We start from the raw sequence: 18,456 nt of genomic DNA, 5'->3' as shown, positions 1-18,456 counted from the left end.
GTTTTCTAAGTATACTATCATGTCATCAGCATAGAGGGATAATTTTACCTCCTCGTTGCCTATTTGGATACCTTTTATTCCCTTCTCTTGTCTTAAGCAAATTAGAATTTATTTATATCGTTTCCTTTGTAACTATTTGAAGTGTATCTTAAAAGGTTTTTTTAAAAACCAGTCATACTATTATTACATATTAAATAATTAATTTGGGTTTGATAATTATTAAATGCACTAATTTCAAAATACCTATACTAAAAATTTCCAAGAAACTGATTATGTGTTGTTTCTCAGCAGTTAAACTTAGTACAAAACAATAGGACTAATTTCTTTGTTGTTCTGTTGTTTACTATTTAGGTTATCAACATGACGGCAGAGGAAACAGTAAATGTAAAAGAAGTTGAAATCATTAAGTTAATTTTGGACTTCCTGAATTCAAAGAAGCTTCATATTAGTATGTTGGCCCTGGAGAAGGAAAGTGGAGTCATCAATGGCCTATTTTCAGATGATATGCTTTTCTTGAGGTATGATATCATTTACACTGGCAGTTTTCCAGCTCTCTTAAAGAAGTGTTAAATATAAATAGGATAATGTGTATAATGTGGAGAAGGACATCATGCTTGGGAGGGTGGAGGGACAGCGCAGGAGGGGAAGACCCTCTATGAGGTGGATTGATTCAGTGACTGGGGTAATCAGGATGGGTGTGTCAGAGGCAGTGCGATTGGCACAGGATAGAGCAGGGTTTAGGGCTGTTGTACATAGGGTCACTATGAGTCGCGAGCGACTCGATGGCACGTAACAACAACAACGTGTATAATATATATGGAACCATATAATCATGAGAGGTATATAAAGGTAATTTAAAAAACTTTGTTTATATAGGAACATCAGCAGAAAAATATTTTCTGTCATAAGATCCAGAGGCCCTGATTTATTTTGTTTAGCTTGATATTTTCAAGATTAATCCGTGTTGCAAAAATACAAATATTGTGTTATTCTACTTATATAAAATAGGCAAATGTGTAGAGACTAAAGTTTTTTAATGATTGCCAGATGTGGGGGGCAAAGAAAGAGAAGTCTTTGCTTGGGGAGGGCACTGTGTTTCAATGGTTGTGGAATAGTTTGGAAAAGGATAGGGGTGATGATTGTACAATATGATGCCATTGGAGTACATGTAAAAAAAATTGAATTAGCAAATATTATCACACACACACACACACACGCACACGCCCACCTCTGGAAACTCCATGAACTTGGAGAAATGATGTAAGTTATATAAGTGTTCAGGTCTTTCATTCATAGGGTCACTATGAGGCGTCTACAACTTGATGGCATTTAACAATGCCAACACCAACACAGAGAGAGCTCTGAGGATCTGGTGGATAGAAAGTTATGCTACCATGTCACAGGTGGGTGATTTTAATCTGTGACCCTCAGGCCTGGTTTTGATTGTTTTTGGTCAAACATTATTCTAAATGGTATAGCACTGGTCTGTTCATTTGCTGTACAGAGGTAACTCGTGGTTGCTGTGATGCTGAACACTGTGACACTGATTTGTCAAATGCAATAATGGTTACCCATGGTGGACAGTGTTTGGTGGAGCTCCCCAATTAAAACAAGCTTGGAAGCAGGAGTGGCATCCACTTTCAAAAGAGCTTGCCTCTGGAAATGCTATGAACCTGGAGAAACAATGTAACTTATACAAGTGTTCGATCTTTCATTCACAGGGTTGCTAAGAGTTGCCTGTGAATCAACGGCACTTAACAACAACACATACATATATATATATATTATTGTTGTTGATTGCCTTCCAGTCGGGCACGACTCATAGTGACCCCATGAACAAAAGACCTGAAGTCCCTCTACAACTATCAACATTTACTGAAGTTCATAGGGTTTCTGGGGGCCTGTTATTTAGGAAGTGGATGCCATTCCTGCTTCCAAACCTGTCACAGTATGTTATTGCTTTTATATGCCGTTGAGTCGCTTGTGATGTACAGCCACCCTATGTACAGCAGCTCTAAACCCTTCCCTGTCCTGAGCCAGTCTCACTAACTCCAACACACCAACCCCCATCGCCCCAGTTACTGCGTCAATCCATCTCATCCTGGGTCTCTCTCTCCTGCCGTGTCCGTCAACCCTTCTGTGAGCATGATGCCCTTCTCCAAGGACCAATCTCTCCTGACCACATGCCCAAAGTAAGTGAGGCAGAATTTCAAAATCCTAGCCTCCATGGAAAGACTTGGCTTCACCCTGTTCAAGACAGATCCATTTGTTTTCTTGGCTATCCATAGTATGTTCAGGACTCTTCTCCAACACCACAACTCAAAGGCATCCATCTATTCTTCTTCTGTCATCCTCAGTCATTGTTTATTTATATATATGTATATATACACACATATATATACATATATATGTGTGTATATATGTATGTGTGTGTATGTGTGTATAATTTGCCACAATAAAGCAAGGAAAGAAAATTAGAAAGTAGACCTGGTTGAGTATAAGGAACACTGGACTGCTACTAAAAAGTTGGGCGATGAACAAGGATGACAGAAGAAGAATCGATGCTTTTGAATCATGTTTTTGGAGAAAAGTACTGAGTATTTGAAAGAACAAACAAGTTCATGTTGGAGGAAGTGCAGCCAGGCTGCTGCTTAGAGGCAAAGATGATGAAGCTTCGCCTCATATACTTTGAGCATGTTGTCAGGAGGGTCAGTCCTTGGAAAAACACATCATACTTGGAATATTAGAAGGTCAATAAAAGAGAAGACCTTCAATGAGATAGATTGATGCAGTGACTTCAACAATGGGCTTAAGGACAACAGAGATTGTAAGGATGGCATGGGATACAGCAGGGTTCGTTCTGTTGTAGAAGGGGTTGCTATAAGTTGGAGCCAACTCAATGCCACGTGAGAACATTTAACTACCTGAAATGAAATTAATTACCATTATTATTGTTATAAGCTATTGAGTCACCTGTGATTCATAGTGACCCTGTGTACAGTAGCTCTGAACTCTGTCCTGAGCCAGTCTCATTGTCTCTCACATGTCTACTATCATTACCCCAGTTACTGTGTCAGTCTGTCTTTTTCAGGGTCTTCCTCTACTGCATTGTCCCTCCACCCTTCTGAGCATGATACTCTTCTCCATGGACTTGTTCCTCCAGGCCACAGGCCCAAAGTATGTGAGACAGAGCTTCAGAATCCTTGCCTCCCAAAACAACTATGAGATATCATCTCACCCTAGTTAGAATAGCAAAATTTAACAGAATAGCAAACAACAAATGCTGGCGAAGTTGTGGAGAAACTGGAACCCTTATTCACTGTTGGTGGGAGTGTAAAATGGTACAACCACTATGGAAGGGAGTATGGCACTTTCTCAAAAAGTTGCAAATAGAAATACCATTTGACCCAGCAATTCCACTACTGGGAATATACTGCAAAGAAACCATAACCACCACCCAAGCAGATATATGCTGGTGCCAAGAGTGTTGATTGTGGAGCCGCACAAGCTGTAATTGTTAACAACCTCAATATTTTCTCCATCTATCATTGGCCTGGGCAATTTGCGTTTGTTGAAATATGTCAATTCGTATTCCATCAAATTCTTGGGGCCTTGTTTTTTTGTCAACTCATTCAGAGCAGCTTGAACTTCCTCCTTCATCACCATTGTCTCTTAATATATGTTGTTTCTTGAAATTCTTCTGTGTCAGCCACTTTTTGACACAGTGACTCTATATACTCCTTCTCTCTTCTTTTAATGCTTCCTGGATCATTCAGTATTCTACCCATAGCATCCTTAAGTATTGCAACTCAAGACTTAAATTTTCTTTTCAATTCTTTCAGCTTAAGAAATGAAAGGAAAAAAAAATCCCAAAAAATAAAACAAAGAAAGAAATGGAAAAGTCCCAACAGTCACAATTCCTTCATGACTATTCGTCAAATGGGATATTAAGAATTAGAGACTCTTACAAGATATAATATTTCAGAAAAAAAGTAATTTTGGCCATAGGAATAAAATATACTCACTGTAGAAACATGTTCTTTATTTAAAATTTAAAAAGAAATTGTATTAAATAAAGAAAAATCACCCCACCACTTGGGCACACTCTTGGTGGCAATTTTTTTTTCTGTGCATGTGTAAAAATAATGATTCTCTTGAACCCATAAATTAGGGTTTTGCTTTATTAACATTTGAAGAACTTCCCCTGTAATTATGAATTTATAAACACATTTTAAAAAATTTAGTAAATTAATAAAATTCTTGCTTTTAGATAATTCTACAATATCATATTAGGTAAATTGCTCTCCTGAGCATTTTTTATACATGAGAATTTTTCTGTGATTTGGATTATTTCCTAAGAACAGATTCTTAGATATGGAATTGCACAATCAAAGGGAATGAATATGCTTTCCAAAATGGAGATCTAAATATGTCTTCATTTGAATTGGCTAGAAAAAGAAAAACTCAAATTTCCAAATGTAAGTATAGTCTATACTTGTTTGAGACTGTATATCCTTATCAAAGAGAACAGATTATTGGACATCTGGTGTTTTGTGACTTGGAAAGTAATGAAGTGTTCTTAACTAATGACAAAAGAATTTTCCTTTAAGCTTTACTTTTTCTTTTTTATTTGAGGGAAAGTTTACAAATCATACTGGTTTTTTACTTGATCATTTATATACATCTTGCTTTATAACATAATTACAGTTTCATTTGATCATTTGTATACATTTTTATAACATTAATTACAATCACTTGTTATAACAATTTGTTATTATAATTCTTCAAGCCAGGATGGTACTGTGCATTTGAGTCACAGTGACACATAGGTGACCCTCCACTAGGTTTTCAGAAGTGTAAATCACACAAGAGGAGATTATCCATCTTTCCCGCTTTTGTGTGGGCAGCACAACTCCCTACCCATCAGACTGCCAGATCTTCCTTAATCACAGGAAATTACAATAGATTAATATAATTAATTGATTAAAATTCTTGGTAAAAATATTGTATGTTGCCTTTCCCTTAACTCTTTTAGGCTTTGTTATGTTTAGGAAAGGGCACTCTGGTGGCCTAGAGGGTAAGGAGTTGCATTACCAGTCCAAAGGCACATGTTCAAATCCACCAGATGCTCTGAGGGAGAAAAGATGCACAGTCTCCTCCTGGACAGTTATAACCGCCTTTGAAAGCTCACTGGAGGGTCAGCGACAAGTTGGATCTGACTCCATGGCACATAATAACAACAGCATGTTCACGGAATTTATTTGACCTCTTGACATACTTGTGTTTTATATTACATATGTCATGCAGCCCCAGAAACCCTAGTCAGCAGTGTAGTTGGGAGCCAGTACAGTTCTTTTAAACCCAACTTTTAAGCATTGTTGTCTTTGTTGATTACCTTCAAGTCGAGTACGACTCAGCAACCCTATGAAAAAAAGGCCTGAAGCCTCTCTACAACTATCAACATTTATCGAAGTTCATAGAGTTAATATTTAGTTGTAGCACTCTTTGAAGTGCTCCTCTTAGGAACCTGTTGGTTTGTCATGGTCTGGTCTGAAGTAAAATGAAAAAAAAAAAAAAAAAGAAAAACAATAGTAAAGGGTTTTTTTTTTTTTCTTTTTAAGTATTGTATTGCGTTTTCCATCAGAGTTTACACAACAAATTAGGTTCTCATTTAACAATTTCTACAGAAATTCTTTCGTGACATTGGTTATGTTTCCCACAATGTGTCTACATTCTAATTACTGTATTTCACATATAACTCACCCATTTGTATAACATGTTCAGTGTGCATAGGAGAGTAAAGTGCAAAGGGATTAGGTAGTTTGAAAAAAATTAAGAATTTTTTTGTATAGCATACATTTCAAGTGTATGTTATTTGTGTAAAATACAGTGATTCTGTTAAAATTGTATGATTTCCACTAATCTCATTTCTCTGCTTCTTTACTGTTTCATCTTTGCATTAGGGAAACAACCAACCATTTGGTCTCATATAGATGAATTTTTTTTCCAAGGAATTCAGTGGTCATGGGCTGTAACTTGAATCATGGGTTATTATACAAGGTACTCTTTTATTTTGGTAAAAGGTAGCCTTTGGTAGCCTTGTGGGTAGTGAGTTGTGCTACCAACCCAAAGGTGGGTGATTTTAATCCACCAGCTGGGTGATCTCCTCCCGTGTTGTTTACAGTCTCTGAAAACCTGCAGATGGGTCAGCTATTAGTTGGTTCCAACCTCACGACAATGAGTTTGAGTTTGAGTAAAAGGTTATCTCAAGGGATAGTGTTCAAGTTTTAAAGATATCTCGCTCAGGGTGATAGAATTATTCCACATTTTGCTTCAGTTCTGTTAAGATCTCTCTACTGTGGCTCTTGTCTTGTCTCAGGACAAATGAGGCCCATGTAGACTGTTAGTCCTGTAGACTAGTTTCTTCTCAGAGTTTTTGGCTTCCTTTTTTTTTCTCTTTTGCTCGCCAGATGAATAGATACTAGTTGTTGTTGTTATATAACTTCAAGTCAAGTATGACTCATAGTGACTCTGTGAACAACAGATCTGAACCCTGTCCTGTCCCAGCTTGTGTCAGCCTCTTAGTCACTAACACACTTGAGCCCACACTGCTGCTTTTCAGTGTGTCAGATTCTCATTGAGTCTTCCTCTCTTTCTGTGATCTTCACCTTTCCTAGCATGAAGTACCTTTCCAAAGAATGCCCCCTTTAAGAAACATTCCCAAAGTATGTAAGATGAAGCTTTGCCATCCTTGCCTCCAAAGAGCAGTCTGATTTCGCTTCCTCCAAGACAGACTTGTTTGTTCTCTTGGCAGTCCATAGGATATTCAGTACCCTTCTCCAATGCCACAACTCCAAGGCATCGTAGTTGTGTCTTACATGGTTACTCACAAACTTAAAGACTCCAGGTGCTGCTCAAGAAACTAACATTAGAACTTAAGAACAGTAAAATTTCATCTAACTTAATGTATTAATTTTAAAAAGCTGGCTTTTGAGTCTTTCCAACTTCAAAATATATTAATAAGCCTTTTTAAAAAATGGTCACATTGTATGTTGTGATTGTTTTTATTACTCTATTTTTTAACAAATCACAAATTATTTCTTCTTTGCAAAATAAAAGGTAGATTTTCCTGCCCCATCTATCCCCTTTTTTAAATCTTGTGTTCTAACAATAAGTAATGAATTGCTGTTGTATAGGAGGAGAGATATGAATACCTTGAAACTTTCAGAAGTTTCTATGGGGCCAGGAAACCATGAAGGCACCTGATTTTAGATTGCCATTTCTCGTAGTGCAAACTTTTTAAATTAATTGCCTAAAAATTCATAGTATAAGATAGGGTTTTTTTATCTTGGAGCTATTGACATTTAGGATAAGGTAATTTTGGGGGGCTCTGGTGGCCTAGTGGCAAGAAGCTACACTGCAATCCCAGAGGAACATGGTTCGAATCCACCAGATGCTCTGCCGGAGAAGGAGGCGCAATATCCTCCTGTACCAGTCAGATCTGATTTGACGGTACACGCACACAAAATTAAAAAAAAAAAAGGATAAGGTAATTTTTTGTTTTGGGTATTGTCCTATATATTGCAGAATGTACCTGCTTACCTAGTAGATAAAAGAATGACTTTCATCTACTAGGTAATGAGGAACACAGTTATTAGGACAATTAAAAATATATTCTGACATTGCTGGAAGTTCCTTGTGGGGACATAACCACTTTTTACTTAAACTACTGATAAGAAAGAGTGGAAAATACTCACACATTGGCTCTTAAAGAAAACATAATAGCTTTCAAATGGTAAGCTAATAGAGAAGTACGGGAGTTTTTAGGCTTAGACTCTTTAAAGAAATATAAAAAACCCCACGTATTCTTAGTATATGGAATAGTTGCATATTCAAAATTATCACATGGCATTTGTAGTTACAAATAAGCTGTGAAAATTTTACTTTATCTGTGCTTGAAGAATGCAGTAAAATGTTAATCTCAAATTGTGTATACTGCACTGAAACAGATGAGGGAAAGAATAATTTAAAAGCGATGTATGATAGGGTATTATGGTTATCACAATAGTCCACAATTAAGGTTGCGTAGTGGAGTGTACTTGGGGTGGTGGGAGGGGTGTGGGGGGATTGTTTATCAAAGAAAGAATTTTTCTTTTACTTTTCAAAGAGAGGAGCAAACTGGGGTGGGGGGCAGTGGGAGGACTGGGCAGGGAGAAAAGTGCAACAATGAATGAATGGAAATCCAAAATCTCTGTAAATGTTCACTAAAATTATTTAAAAAAATGTTTAAAAAAACTAAAAAAAAAATTAGAGGGAAAAATGTTAATCTCCTTGCCTGCTTTCTGTCATTTTTCTGCCATCTACTCTGCTTTCATTTAATGTAACTCAAATTTGATAACATACTTGTTTTATTTAAGCAGTTGATTTTTTTAAAAATAAAATATCTTCAGTTCTCTTCTAAATGTATTAGTCAGTTAATTCTTTTTTTATTTTTATTCATTTATTTCACTTTTTAGGCAGCTAATTCTCGATGGCCAATGGGATGAAGTTCTGCAGTTCATTCAGCCTCTGGAATGTATGGAAAAGTTTGACAAAAAAAGGTCAGCTTTTATCTAAAGTTTTAGAGTTGTATCTTTGATGGAAGCTTAGCAAAGCAAAACAAACATTTTAAACCAAGTATTTGTTTTTTTCCTGGAAAATAGTACATTTTAGTGGAGCTTTTCCAGAGGACAAGGGGAATGTACTTCAAGTAGCTAAATATTTTGTGCTCAAACCCACTTAGCCAATAGTGCTCATAGAGAATATTCTAAGAGCTGCATCTGAGCAGGTATTTTTAACTAATAATGCAGATTTAAGAGATATTATTCCATTGTCTTCCGGCTACTATTGCTTCTGATTTGAAACAATCATTGCTTTTTTTCTCATTAGTATCCATATTCTCTTAAATGTGTCACTTTTTTTTCTCCTATCTACTTTACAGGAACTTTGGTGCCACGTGGTTAAAGCAGTTGCCTGTTAATGGAAAGGTTCCTCAGGGGAAAGATGTAGCGATCTTTTTCCATAAAGATTTTGTTGTTGTTATGTGCTATTGATTCTACTGTGATTCGTAGCAATGCTGTGTACAGTGGCTCTGAACTCTATCCTGAGCTGGTCTCACTGTCTCCGGCACACCTCCCTTCTTTACCCCAGTCTCTGAATCAGTCCATCTCATCAGGGTCTTCCTCTCCTGTGTTGTCCCTCCACCATTCCAATCATGACATCCTTGTCCAAGGACTGGTCCTTCTTGACCACATCCCCAAAGTATGTGAGATGGGGCTTTACAATCCTTGCCTCCAGGAACAGCCGTAAACAGGGTAAACCTGTTTGTTCTCTTTGTGGTCTATGGTATGTTCAATCCTCTCCTCCAGCACCACAACTCAAAGGCATCAATTCTTCTATCAACCCTAGTCATTGTCCAGCTCTTTGATGTATAAGAAGTAATTGCAAAGACCATAGCCTGAATTAGGCTGTGCATGACGACAGGATAATATCTATACACATATAAGAAAGTCTGGTTAATACCACTATCATTCAAATATATGCACCAATAACCAGAGCGAAAAAGGAGGAAATAGATGATTTCTACCAACTTTTGTAGTTAAAAATCAATTGAACTTGCAACTAAGATGCATTAATAATAAGGGGTGACTGGAATGCAAACGTTGGGAACAGGGAAGAAAGATCAGTAATCAGAAAGCATGGACTTAGTGACAGAAATGAAGCTCGAGATAGGATAATAGAATTTTGTACAATCAATGATTTATTCATTGCAAAAACCTTTTATAAGAAACATAGGCGAGCTCTGGTAGCCTACTGGCAAGAAGTTGCACTGCACTCCCAGAGGTTCGCGGTTCAAATCCACCAGATGCTTTGCTGGAGAAGGAGGAACAATCTCCTGTACCAGTCAGATCTGATTTGACGGTACACCAAAAAAAAACCAAAAAAACAAAACAAAACAACAAAAAACCCTGTAAACAGTGACTATACACATGGGCTTCACCTGATAGTACATACAGAAATCAGAGCAACTACATTTGTGGAAAAAAAAATCACTGGAGAAGCTCAGTGTCAGCTGTGAAAAGTAGGCCAGGTACTGATTGTGGAACAGATTATCAACTGCTCATATGCAAATTCAAACTAAAGCTAAAAAAATATTAAATAAAAAAAATTTAAAAACCCAAAACAAACAAAAAACCAAAACAAAACAAAAATATTAAATCCACAAGAACCAGAATTTGACCTTGAGTCTATCCCATTTTAATTTAAAAACCATCTCAAGAACAGGATTATGGCCTTGAATACCAATGAGCCAAGACCAGATGAGGTTTGGGTGGATATCAAGAATATCAAGAAAAATGCAAAAGGTCATTGCAAAGACAGAGGAGGAAGAAAAGACTGAGATGGATGTCAGTAGAAACTCTGAGTATTGCACTAGAGCATCAAGAAACCAAAGCAAGGAGACAAAATCAGGAAGTTAAAGAGTGGGGCAGAAGATAAAGGTTTACAGCCTTGGAAACTTTGTGAGGAAGTTCTACTCTTGTCCTACAGAGTCACTATGAACGGAAATAGATTTGATGGCAGAGAATTTTGTTTGGTTAGCTGCTTTTAAGATTTTTGCGTTATTGTTTGTTTTCAACTCTTTGATGATGATGTGCCTAAGTCTGGTTATCAAGCACTCTGGTAGTACAGTGGTTAAAACATCTGCTTGCTAACGAAAAGGTTGGAAGTTCAAACCCACCAGTTCTGTGGAAGAAAGTAATCCGATCCCATAGAAACTACAACCTCGATAACCTGAGGAGACAGTTTCACTTTGTCCTGTGGCCACTGTGAGTTGGAATCAACATGACACACACCAAGGAACTTAGTACTCTGACATTGTTCCTGCTTAGGTTTTGGATCTCTAAGATTATGTTTTTTATCAAGTGTGGGTATCCAGAGAGGGAAGGGGTGGGGGTAGGGGATTGAGGGTGAGGAGAGAGGGAAATCACGGGGTTGCGGAGTTTGGTGGGTGGAGGGAGGAGGCAGGAAAATACCCCATAATGTACATCAGTGAAACACAGTGTAAACAAATTATTGAATGCAAACCAATTAAAAAAATAAAGATTTGGGAAGTTTTTGGCTATTATTTCCTTAAATATTTCCCATGATCTCCTCTTTTCCTTCAGGAACACTAATTACATCAAATGAGACAAATGGATGTTAACTCTTAGGACTGTGATTCTGTTCATTTTTTGAAAAGAATTTTTTTCTATATTCTTCAAACGAATTCATATTGATTTTCACGTCCATTGACTCTCTCCATTAGCAATCTGCTTATTAACAGTGAATTTTCCATTTTAGGTCCTTTTTAGTTACAGAATTTTCTTTTTAATTCTTTTAAAAATATTTTTTATTTTTTTTCTTTTCCCTTTCTGTTTATTCAAGTCTATGAATGCGTTTATAGAAGCTTCATTACACTCCTTGCTTTCTAATCCCACCATTTAGGGCATTTCAGGCACATTTTCTATTGATTGCTTTTCTTTTAACTATAAGTCACAGTTTCAGTACTTGTCTAGTTACTCTTTTAAATATTATTCTGTATGATATGAATCAATCGTATAGATTCTATTATTTTGTTTTCCTTTGAAAATTTTTCCTTTTCTAGCAGACAGTTGACTAGCTGGGTTTAAAATGCAGGGATTGAAAAAAAAAGCAAGGATTGTCTGCTTCCTCTATAGTGGACCATTGTGGATACCTACTGAAATCTCTGTCCATATTTTTAGTTTTTCATCTCTTTCTTTTGCTGGGCTCCTGGGAGGCACCTTTGTGTCTTTACAGTTGAGGGTTTATCCAAAGATTTGGGAAGTGTTTGATAACCTGGTGACACAGAACTTAAAGTGCTTTGACACTAACTAAAACATTGATGGCTCAAACTCACCAGTGCCACACAGAATGATGTGGCAGGCTACTTGTGGAAAGATTTACAGCCTTAGAAACCATTGGAGGCTGTTCTACTTTGTCCTTTAGAGATTCTGTGATTAGAAATTAAGTTGATGGTGGTGGATTGGTTGGGCAAAGTTCATGCATTAAACTTTGCTGTATTTATCACTATGTCACTCTCTTTTTTTTGACACCTTGCCCCCTTACTTTCCACCTGCTTTGTTGTTGTTGTTGACTGCTGTCGAGTTGAGCATGACTCAGTGACCTTATGAACTAAAGGCCTGAAGCCCTTCTGTAACTATCGTCATTTATCAAAATTCATGCGGTTTCCAGATGTAAGTTGTTTAGGAAGTGGGTGCCACTCCTGCTTCCATCCACCTGCTTTAGCACTCCCATTTTTCTGTCACTTCAGGCCTGTAAAATGGCAGCTTTCTAGTTAAGTTTCACTCACATTGTGTGGGCCGTGGCATGTCGTCAGCCTGAAAACCACCTGCCTTTGAATCTCATCCTCTGAACTTCTCTCTCCTCCCCCCAAATTTCACATCTTTCTTGGTTTTGCTTACGTTTTGTTGTACTCAAGTGCTTTAAAATAGTTTCCCTTCTCCCCCTTTTATTTATATATATTTTTTGGTTTTGTTTTTGTGTTTTGTGCTTTGCTTATAATTGTTATCTGCAGGAAAGGTCAGCCATATATAAACCACTGTACATTTACCAGAAATAGAACTTCATTTTTTTAATCCTTTAGTCATATCATGCTGTTTGAGTATCTGTTTGCTTTTGTACATTTTTTGTTTAATCTTTTTTTAAATAAATGTCTTGTTTTCTTTAAAAAATAGTAAACACTAACTGTACAAATATGTCAGTTGGTATTCCATCAATTCTTGGGGATTTATTTTCTGCCAAATCCTTCAGAGCAACCTGAATTTCCTCCTCCATCACTATTGCCTCTTGATCATATGTTGTTTCTTGAAATTCTTCTGTGTCAGCCACTTATTTACTCTATACTCCTATCTTCTTTTAAATCTCCCTGAATCATTCAATATTCTGTTCAGTATGGCCTTTTGATTTTCTGACTTCAGCTCCTTGCACATTTTATTATAATACTTTGCCTTGTCTTCCCGAACTGCTTTGAAATCTTCTATTCAGCTCCTTAACTTCTTGATTTCTTCCCTTTGCTTTGGCTTCTCGGCATTCTAATATTGACATATTTCAGCAAACAGGTGCTGCCCTGGATGTGCTCAACAAATTGTGCCAAGAAATCTAGGGGACAACAATTTGGCTGACTGGAAAAGATCCATATTTATTCCCATTCCAAAAAAAAAGGTGACCAGACAGAGTGCTGTCAGAGACCTCTCCAGATTGCTGAAAAACAATGATGTCAGTCTGGAGACTAAGGTGCACCTAATCCAGGCCATGGTCTTCGCAGTTACTTGCTCTGCATCAGAGAACTGGACAATAACTAAGGATGACAGAAGAAAAACTAATGCCTTTGAGTTGTGGTGCTGGAGAAGAGTCCATGGAAAACAAATAGGTCTGTCTTGGAGAGGGTAAAACCAGGTCTCTCCTTGGAGGCTAGGATTTTGAAGCTCTCTTTCACGTACATTGGCCAGGAGAGATCAGTCCTTGGAGAAGGATATCATGCTCAGAAGGGTGGACGAACAGCGTAGGAGAGGAAGACTTCAGATGAGATGGAGTGAGGCAGTGACTGGTGTGTTGGATTCAGTGACTGGCTCTGAACAGGGCAAGAGCTGCTTTACATAGGGTAGCTGTGAGTCGCCGGTGACTCGATGGCATGTAACAACAACAACAGCAACAACTACAATTGTACAAAATTGCAAACTACAGAAATATGTCCTAGAATACTCTTCATTACTCCTTTTTCTGCTTAGTTGGTACTGTTATGTTGTTATGCACCATTGAGTTGGAACTTACTCTAGTTAACCGTTCACTTGGTTTTCAGAGGCAATAAATCACATTTAATTTAAATCCCAAGAGGAAGTGACCTGTCTTTTTTTATGCACAGCATGTGGCAAATTCAAACCGTGTGCCTTTAGATTGGTAGTACAGCTCCTTATTCTTTTTTTTTAAGTACAGCTCCTTAGCACATCAGCACATCAGCAGAGAACTGCCGGAAGTCCAGGCTGGGTTTAGAAGGGGTCGTGGTACTAGGGATATTGTTGCTGATGTTAGATGGATCTTGGCTGAAAGCAGAGAATACCAGAAGAATGTCTATCTGTGTTTCATTGATTATGCAAAGGCATTTGACTGTGTGGATCATAACAAACTGTGGCTGACTCTGAGAAGAATGGGAATCCCAGAACATTTAATTGTGCTAATACGAAACCTATACTTGGACCAAGAGGCAGTAGTCAGAACAGAGCAGGGTAACACTGCATGGTTCAAAATTGGGAAGGGTGTACGCCAGGGATGCATCCTGTCTCCATACCTTTTCAACATGTATGCAGAGCAGATTATCCGAGAAGCTGGGCTCTATGAGGAGAATTGTGGCATCAGGATTGGTGGAAGATTTATTAACAATCTCCGTTATGCAGATGACACAACCCTGCTTGCTGAAACTGAGGAGGACCTCATGCACTTGCTGCGAAGGGTCAAGGACTGCAGGCTTCAGTATGGACTGAGGCTCAATGTCAAGAAGACAAAGATTCTCACCACTGGACCAATTAGCAGCGTCAGGATGGATGACGAAGAGATTGAGAGTGTTCACAGTTTCAGTTTGCTTGGCTCCACAGTCAACACTCTTGGTACCAGCAGTCAGGAAATCAAAAAGTGTATCACGATGGGAAAGTCTGCTGTTAGGGACCTCTCAAAGGTACTCAGGAGCAACAGTGTCTCTCTGGAGACTAAGGTGCGCCTGATACAGGCCATGGTATTTGCAATCGCTTGTTATGCATCAGAGAGTTGGACAATGACTAGGGAGGACAGAAGGAGAGTGGATGCTTTTGAGCTGTGGTGGTGGAGAAGAGTACTGAATGTACCCTGGACTGCCAGGAAAACAAACAGATCCATCTTGGAGAGGATTAAACCAAGCTACTCCTTGGAGGCAAGGATTCTGGGGCTTCGTCTGACATACTTTGGACATGTTGCCAGGAGGGACGGGTCCTTGGAGAGGGACATCATGCTTGGGAGGGTGGAGGGACAGCGCAGGAGGGGAAGACCCTCTATGAGATGGATTGATTCGGTGACTGGGGTAATCGGGATGGGTGTGTCAGAGGCGGTGCGGTTGGCGCAGGATAGAGCAGGGTTTAGGGCTGTTGTGCATAGGGTTGCTATGAGTCGGAAACGACGGCACATAACAACAAACAACAACAGCTCCTTATCATCAAGCTCCTTGGCACACTTCTAGTCATTTTAACAGTCAGCCCTTACAATGCCTTTTTACTTTTCTTATCCCTTAACTTCATAATTTGAAAGCTTGGGGAACACTATGTAGATTTTTATCTTAATAGGTTACTCTCTTTTGAAAGCAGTAATTTTGTTTTGACACATTTTCTACTGTAAAAATGGTTGAAAAAATGATTTGTTTCATTACATTTCTATCAACCCCTAGAAACATTATTTCTTCAAAGAGCTTAAGATAACAATTTTTTTTCGATCAAGTAGACTGCTTACCTTCACCAGCGCTTTTATCCATTTCTTCATACCCCTCTTCTCAGCCTTATATTCATTAGATTTTTCTCATTAAAAGAAAAGTATTAGGATATATTTTAGGAAAAAAGAACTTTTAGTATAATGGACTATCTATATTTTTGTTACATGACTTTTGATATCTTCTATAAAACTTGAATGTGTTTTTTTAAAAGAAAATAATATTGGAACTTGAATTCCTTTTTTTGAGTGTTAATTGTAATGTTTATTAAAATTGATTGGATTGTAGCTTCAATGTAATAAGAAGATTAGAAATTATTTGGAGAATTTTCTGAAATCAAAAGTGCTTATAGTCACTTCTAAATATATTTGACTTATCAGACAGAAACATAATGTTTAGAAAAATATTTTTTAGAAGAATTAATTATTCCATAAAACTTGATCTATTTTGCTTCAGGAATTTGAGTTTGATTTCTAGCCTTTGAAATTGCTGCCACTCAGCTTCTTAGTGATTTTCGTGTTTCATTTTCCACAGGTTTCGTTATATTATTCTGAAGCAGAAGTTTCTAGAAGCTTTATGCGTTAACAATGCAATGTCAGCAGAAGATGAGCCCCAGCATGTAAGATTTTTATTCCTGAAGGTTTGCGCCATAGTCTTGTTTTCAGTCATAAACATGTTTTTTTTTCATTAAAACAAAAAAATGGGTTTAATGAAATTTCAAAGTGTTCATGAGTTGGGACGGGTAATGATTGTGTATTTTGTAAATGCAGTACTCTGAGTCTGTAGATTTCCTACACTTGTTCAGTGAGTTAAGCCAGGATGGTACCTGAGTGGCTAACTGGGAAGTCTTATTTTGTGGTGGTTCCATTCTGCTCAGCTGGTTCCAACTTAAAATGACCTTACGTGCAGCAGAACGAAGCACTGCCAGTCCTGTGACATCCTCATTCTTGTTGCTGTGTTTGTGGTCAGTGACCTCACTGAGGGTCTTAGTCTTCTTCCCTGCCCTCTGATGTCCTTCTCCAGGGACTAGTCCCTCCTGATAACATGCTCCAAATTATGTTTCACCATCTTTGCTATTAAACAGCATTGTGGATATAATTCTTCCAAGACAGAATTGTTTGTTGTTCTTCCAGAAGTTCATTCAGAATTATTTGTTTGTACCATAGTTCAAAGACATCAGTTCTTCTTTGATCTTCTTTATTAAGGCTTGGATCATAGCACCTTAGTCTTCAAAGTGACATCTTTACTTTTGAACATTTTTCAAGAAATGTTTTGCAGAAGAGTTGCCCAATTCAATACATAGTTTGATTTTTTTGAATGCTGCCCCCATGGGTGTTTATTATGGGTTCAGGTAAAATGAAATCCTTGACAACTCCAACATTTTCTCCATTGCTTACGATATTGCTTATTAAATCCATTGTGAGGAATTTTATTTCCTTTGTGTGGACGTATAATCCATATTGGAGGCTGTATGTAATCTTTGATCTTCATTAGTAAATGTTTGAGTCCTCTTTGCTTTCAACAAGCATGGTTGTATCATCTGCATATCACAGGTTGTTAATGAATCTTCTTCTAGCCTTGGTGCAGTGTTGTTCTTCATATAATTCAACTTCTTGGATTATTTACTAATTATATACAGAGTTACTAAGAATAATGAAAGAATATAACCTTGAGGCACACTTTTCCTGATTATAAATGAACCTGTATTCCCTTTTCCTGGTCAAATGACAATCACTTGGTTTATGCACAGATTCTGTATGAACACAATCAAATGTCTGGAATTCCTATTTTTTTTTTCCTTTCAAATTGAGCATCTTTTTGGAATTCCTATCCTTAATAATGCTTTCCCATAACTTGTGATCAACACAGTAAAATGCTTTTGCATTGTCCGAATACAAGTAAACACCCTTGTCTTATTTTGGCCAAGATTCATCTAGTGCCAGCAATGATAGCTCTCAATTCCTGTCCTCTTCTGAATCCAACTTGAATTTCTGGCCATTCCCTGTCTGTGGACTGTTGTAGCCATTTTAAAATAATCTTCAGCAAGATTTTACTTACATCTTAGTAATGATATTGTTTGATCATTTCAACATTCTGTTGGATCACCTTTCTTTGGAATGGGCAAAAACAGGGATCTTTTCCAATCACTTGGCCAGGTCACTGTCTTCAAGATTTCTTAATATAGATTGATGAGCCCCTTTAGTGTGGCATCTTTTGTTGAAACATTCCACTGATTCTTGGAGTTTTGCTGTCCACCAGTGCCATTAGGGAAACTTGGGCTTTTTTTTTCTTCCCAGTACTATGGATTTTTGATCAAACATTATTTCCTGACATGATTGAATGTTGACCATACCTTTTTTGGTGTTTTGCACATAGAATCCTTCAATATTGAACTCAGTCCTTTAATTATTCTTAATTTCTTTCAGCTTGTGAAATACTAAGCATGTTTTCTAACTCCAGCTCTTTGTACATTTTATCACAGTACTTTGTTTTCTTTAGCTGTCTTTGAAATCTTCTCTTCTGCTGTTTTACTTTATCATTTCTTCCATTCCCGTTAGCTACTTCTTCACATCCATTTTGGTCTTTCTTTTTAATGACCTTTTGCTTTCTTCATGTGCAGTGTCTTTGATGTTATCCCATAACTTGTCTGGTCTTTAATCATTTGTGTTCAGTGTGTCAAATCTATTCTTGAAGTGGTCTCCAAATTCAGATGGGATATACTTAAGGTCATACTTTGACTATTTTGCATGTGGTGTTTTTTTTTATTATTATTAAATTTTATTAGTTTCAATGAACACTCACAGGGATTCTGGGCTTTCACTCCTTCATTGCCGCACCATTCTCTCCACCCTCCTCCCCAGTTTGTTCTCCTTCCCCGCCATCCGAATGTC

General features: G+C 37.5%; 1 protein-coding gene across 3 annotated transcripts in view; it reads left to right on the top strand.

Annotated features, from left to right (window-relative positions):
- The window catches only part of WDR47 (WD repeat domain 47), a 102,259-nt gene that overhangs the window by 31,145 nt on the left and 52,658 nt on the right, over positions 1-18,456 (top strand). For 2 of the 3 annotated variants that reach the window (XM_006882471.1, XM_006882470.1), the window contains exons 2-4: positions 352-518; positions 8,517-8,600; positions 16,100-16,184. In XM_006882471.1, coding sequence (XP_006882533.1) covers positions 361-518; positions 8,517-8,600; positions 16,100-16,184 — 327 coding nt within the window. In that variant the 5' untranslated portion in view covers positions 352-360. Of the gene's footprint in view, positions 1-351; positions 519-8,516; positions 8,601-16,099; positions 16,206-18,456 lie in introns of all 3 variants that reach the window. The other variant, XM_006882469.1, reaches the window with a different exon arrangement.

The sequence above is a fragment of the Elephantulus edwardii genome, unplaced genomic scaffold (assembly GCF_000299155.1).
Source record: "Elephantulus edwardii isolate Elephantulus edwardi_28Jun2011 unplaced genomic scaffold, EleEdw1.0 scaffold00020, whole genome shotgun sequence".
Lineage (NCBI taxonomy): Eukaryota > Metazoa > Chordata > Mammalia > Macroscelidea > Macroscelididae > Elephantulus > Elephantulus edwardii.
Note: the sequence above shows the minus strand (reverse complement) of the source record. Positions and strands in the feature narration are given on the sequence as shown.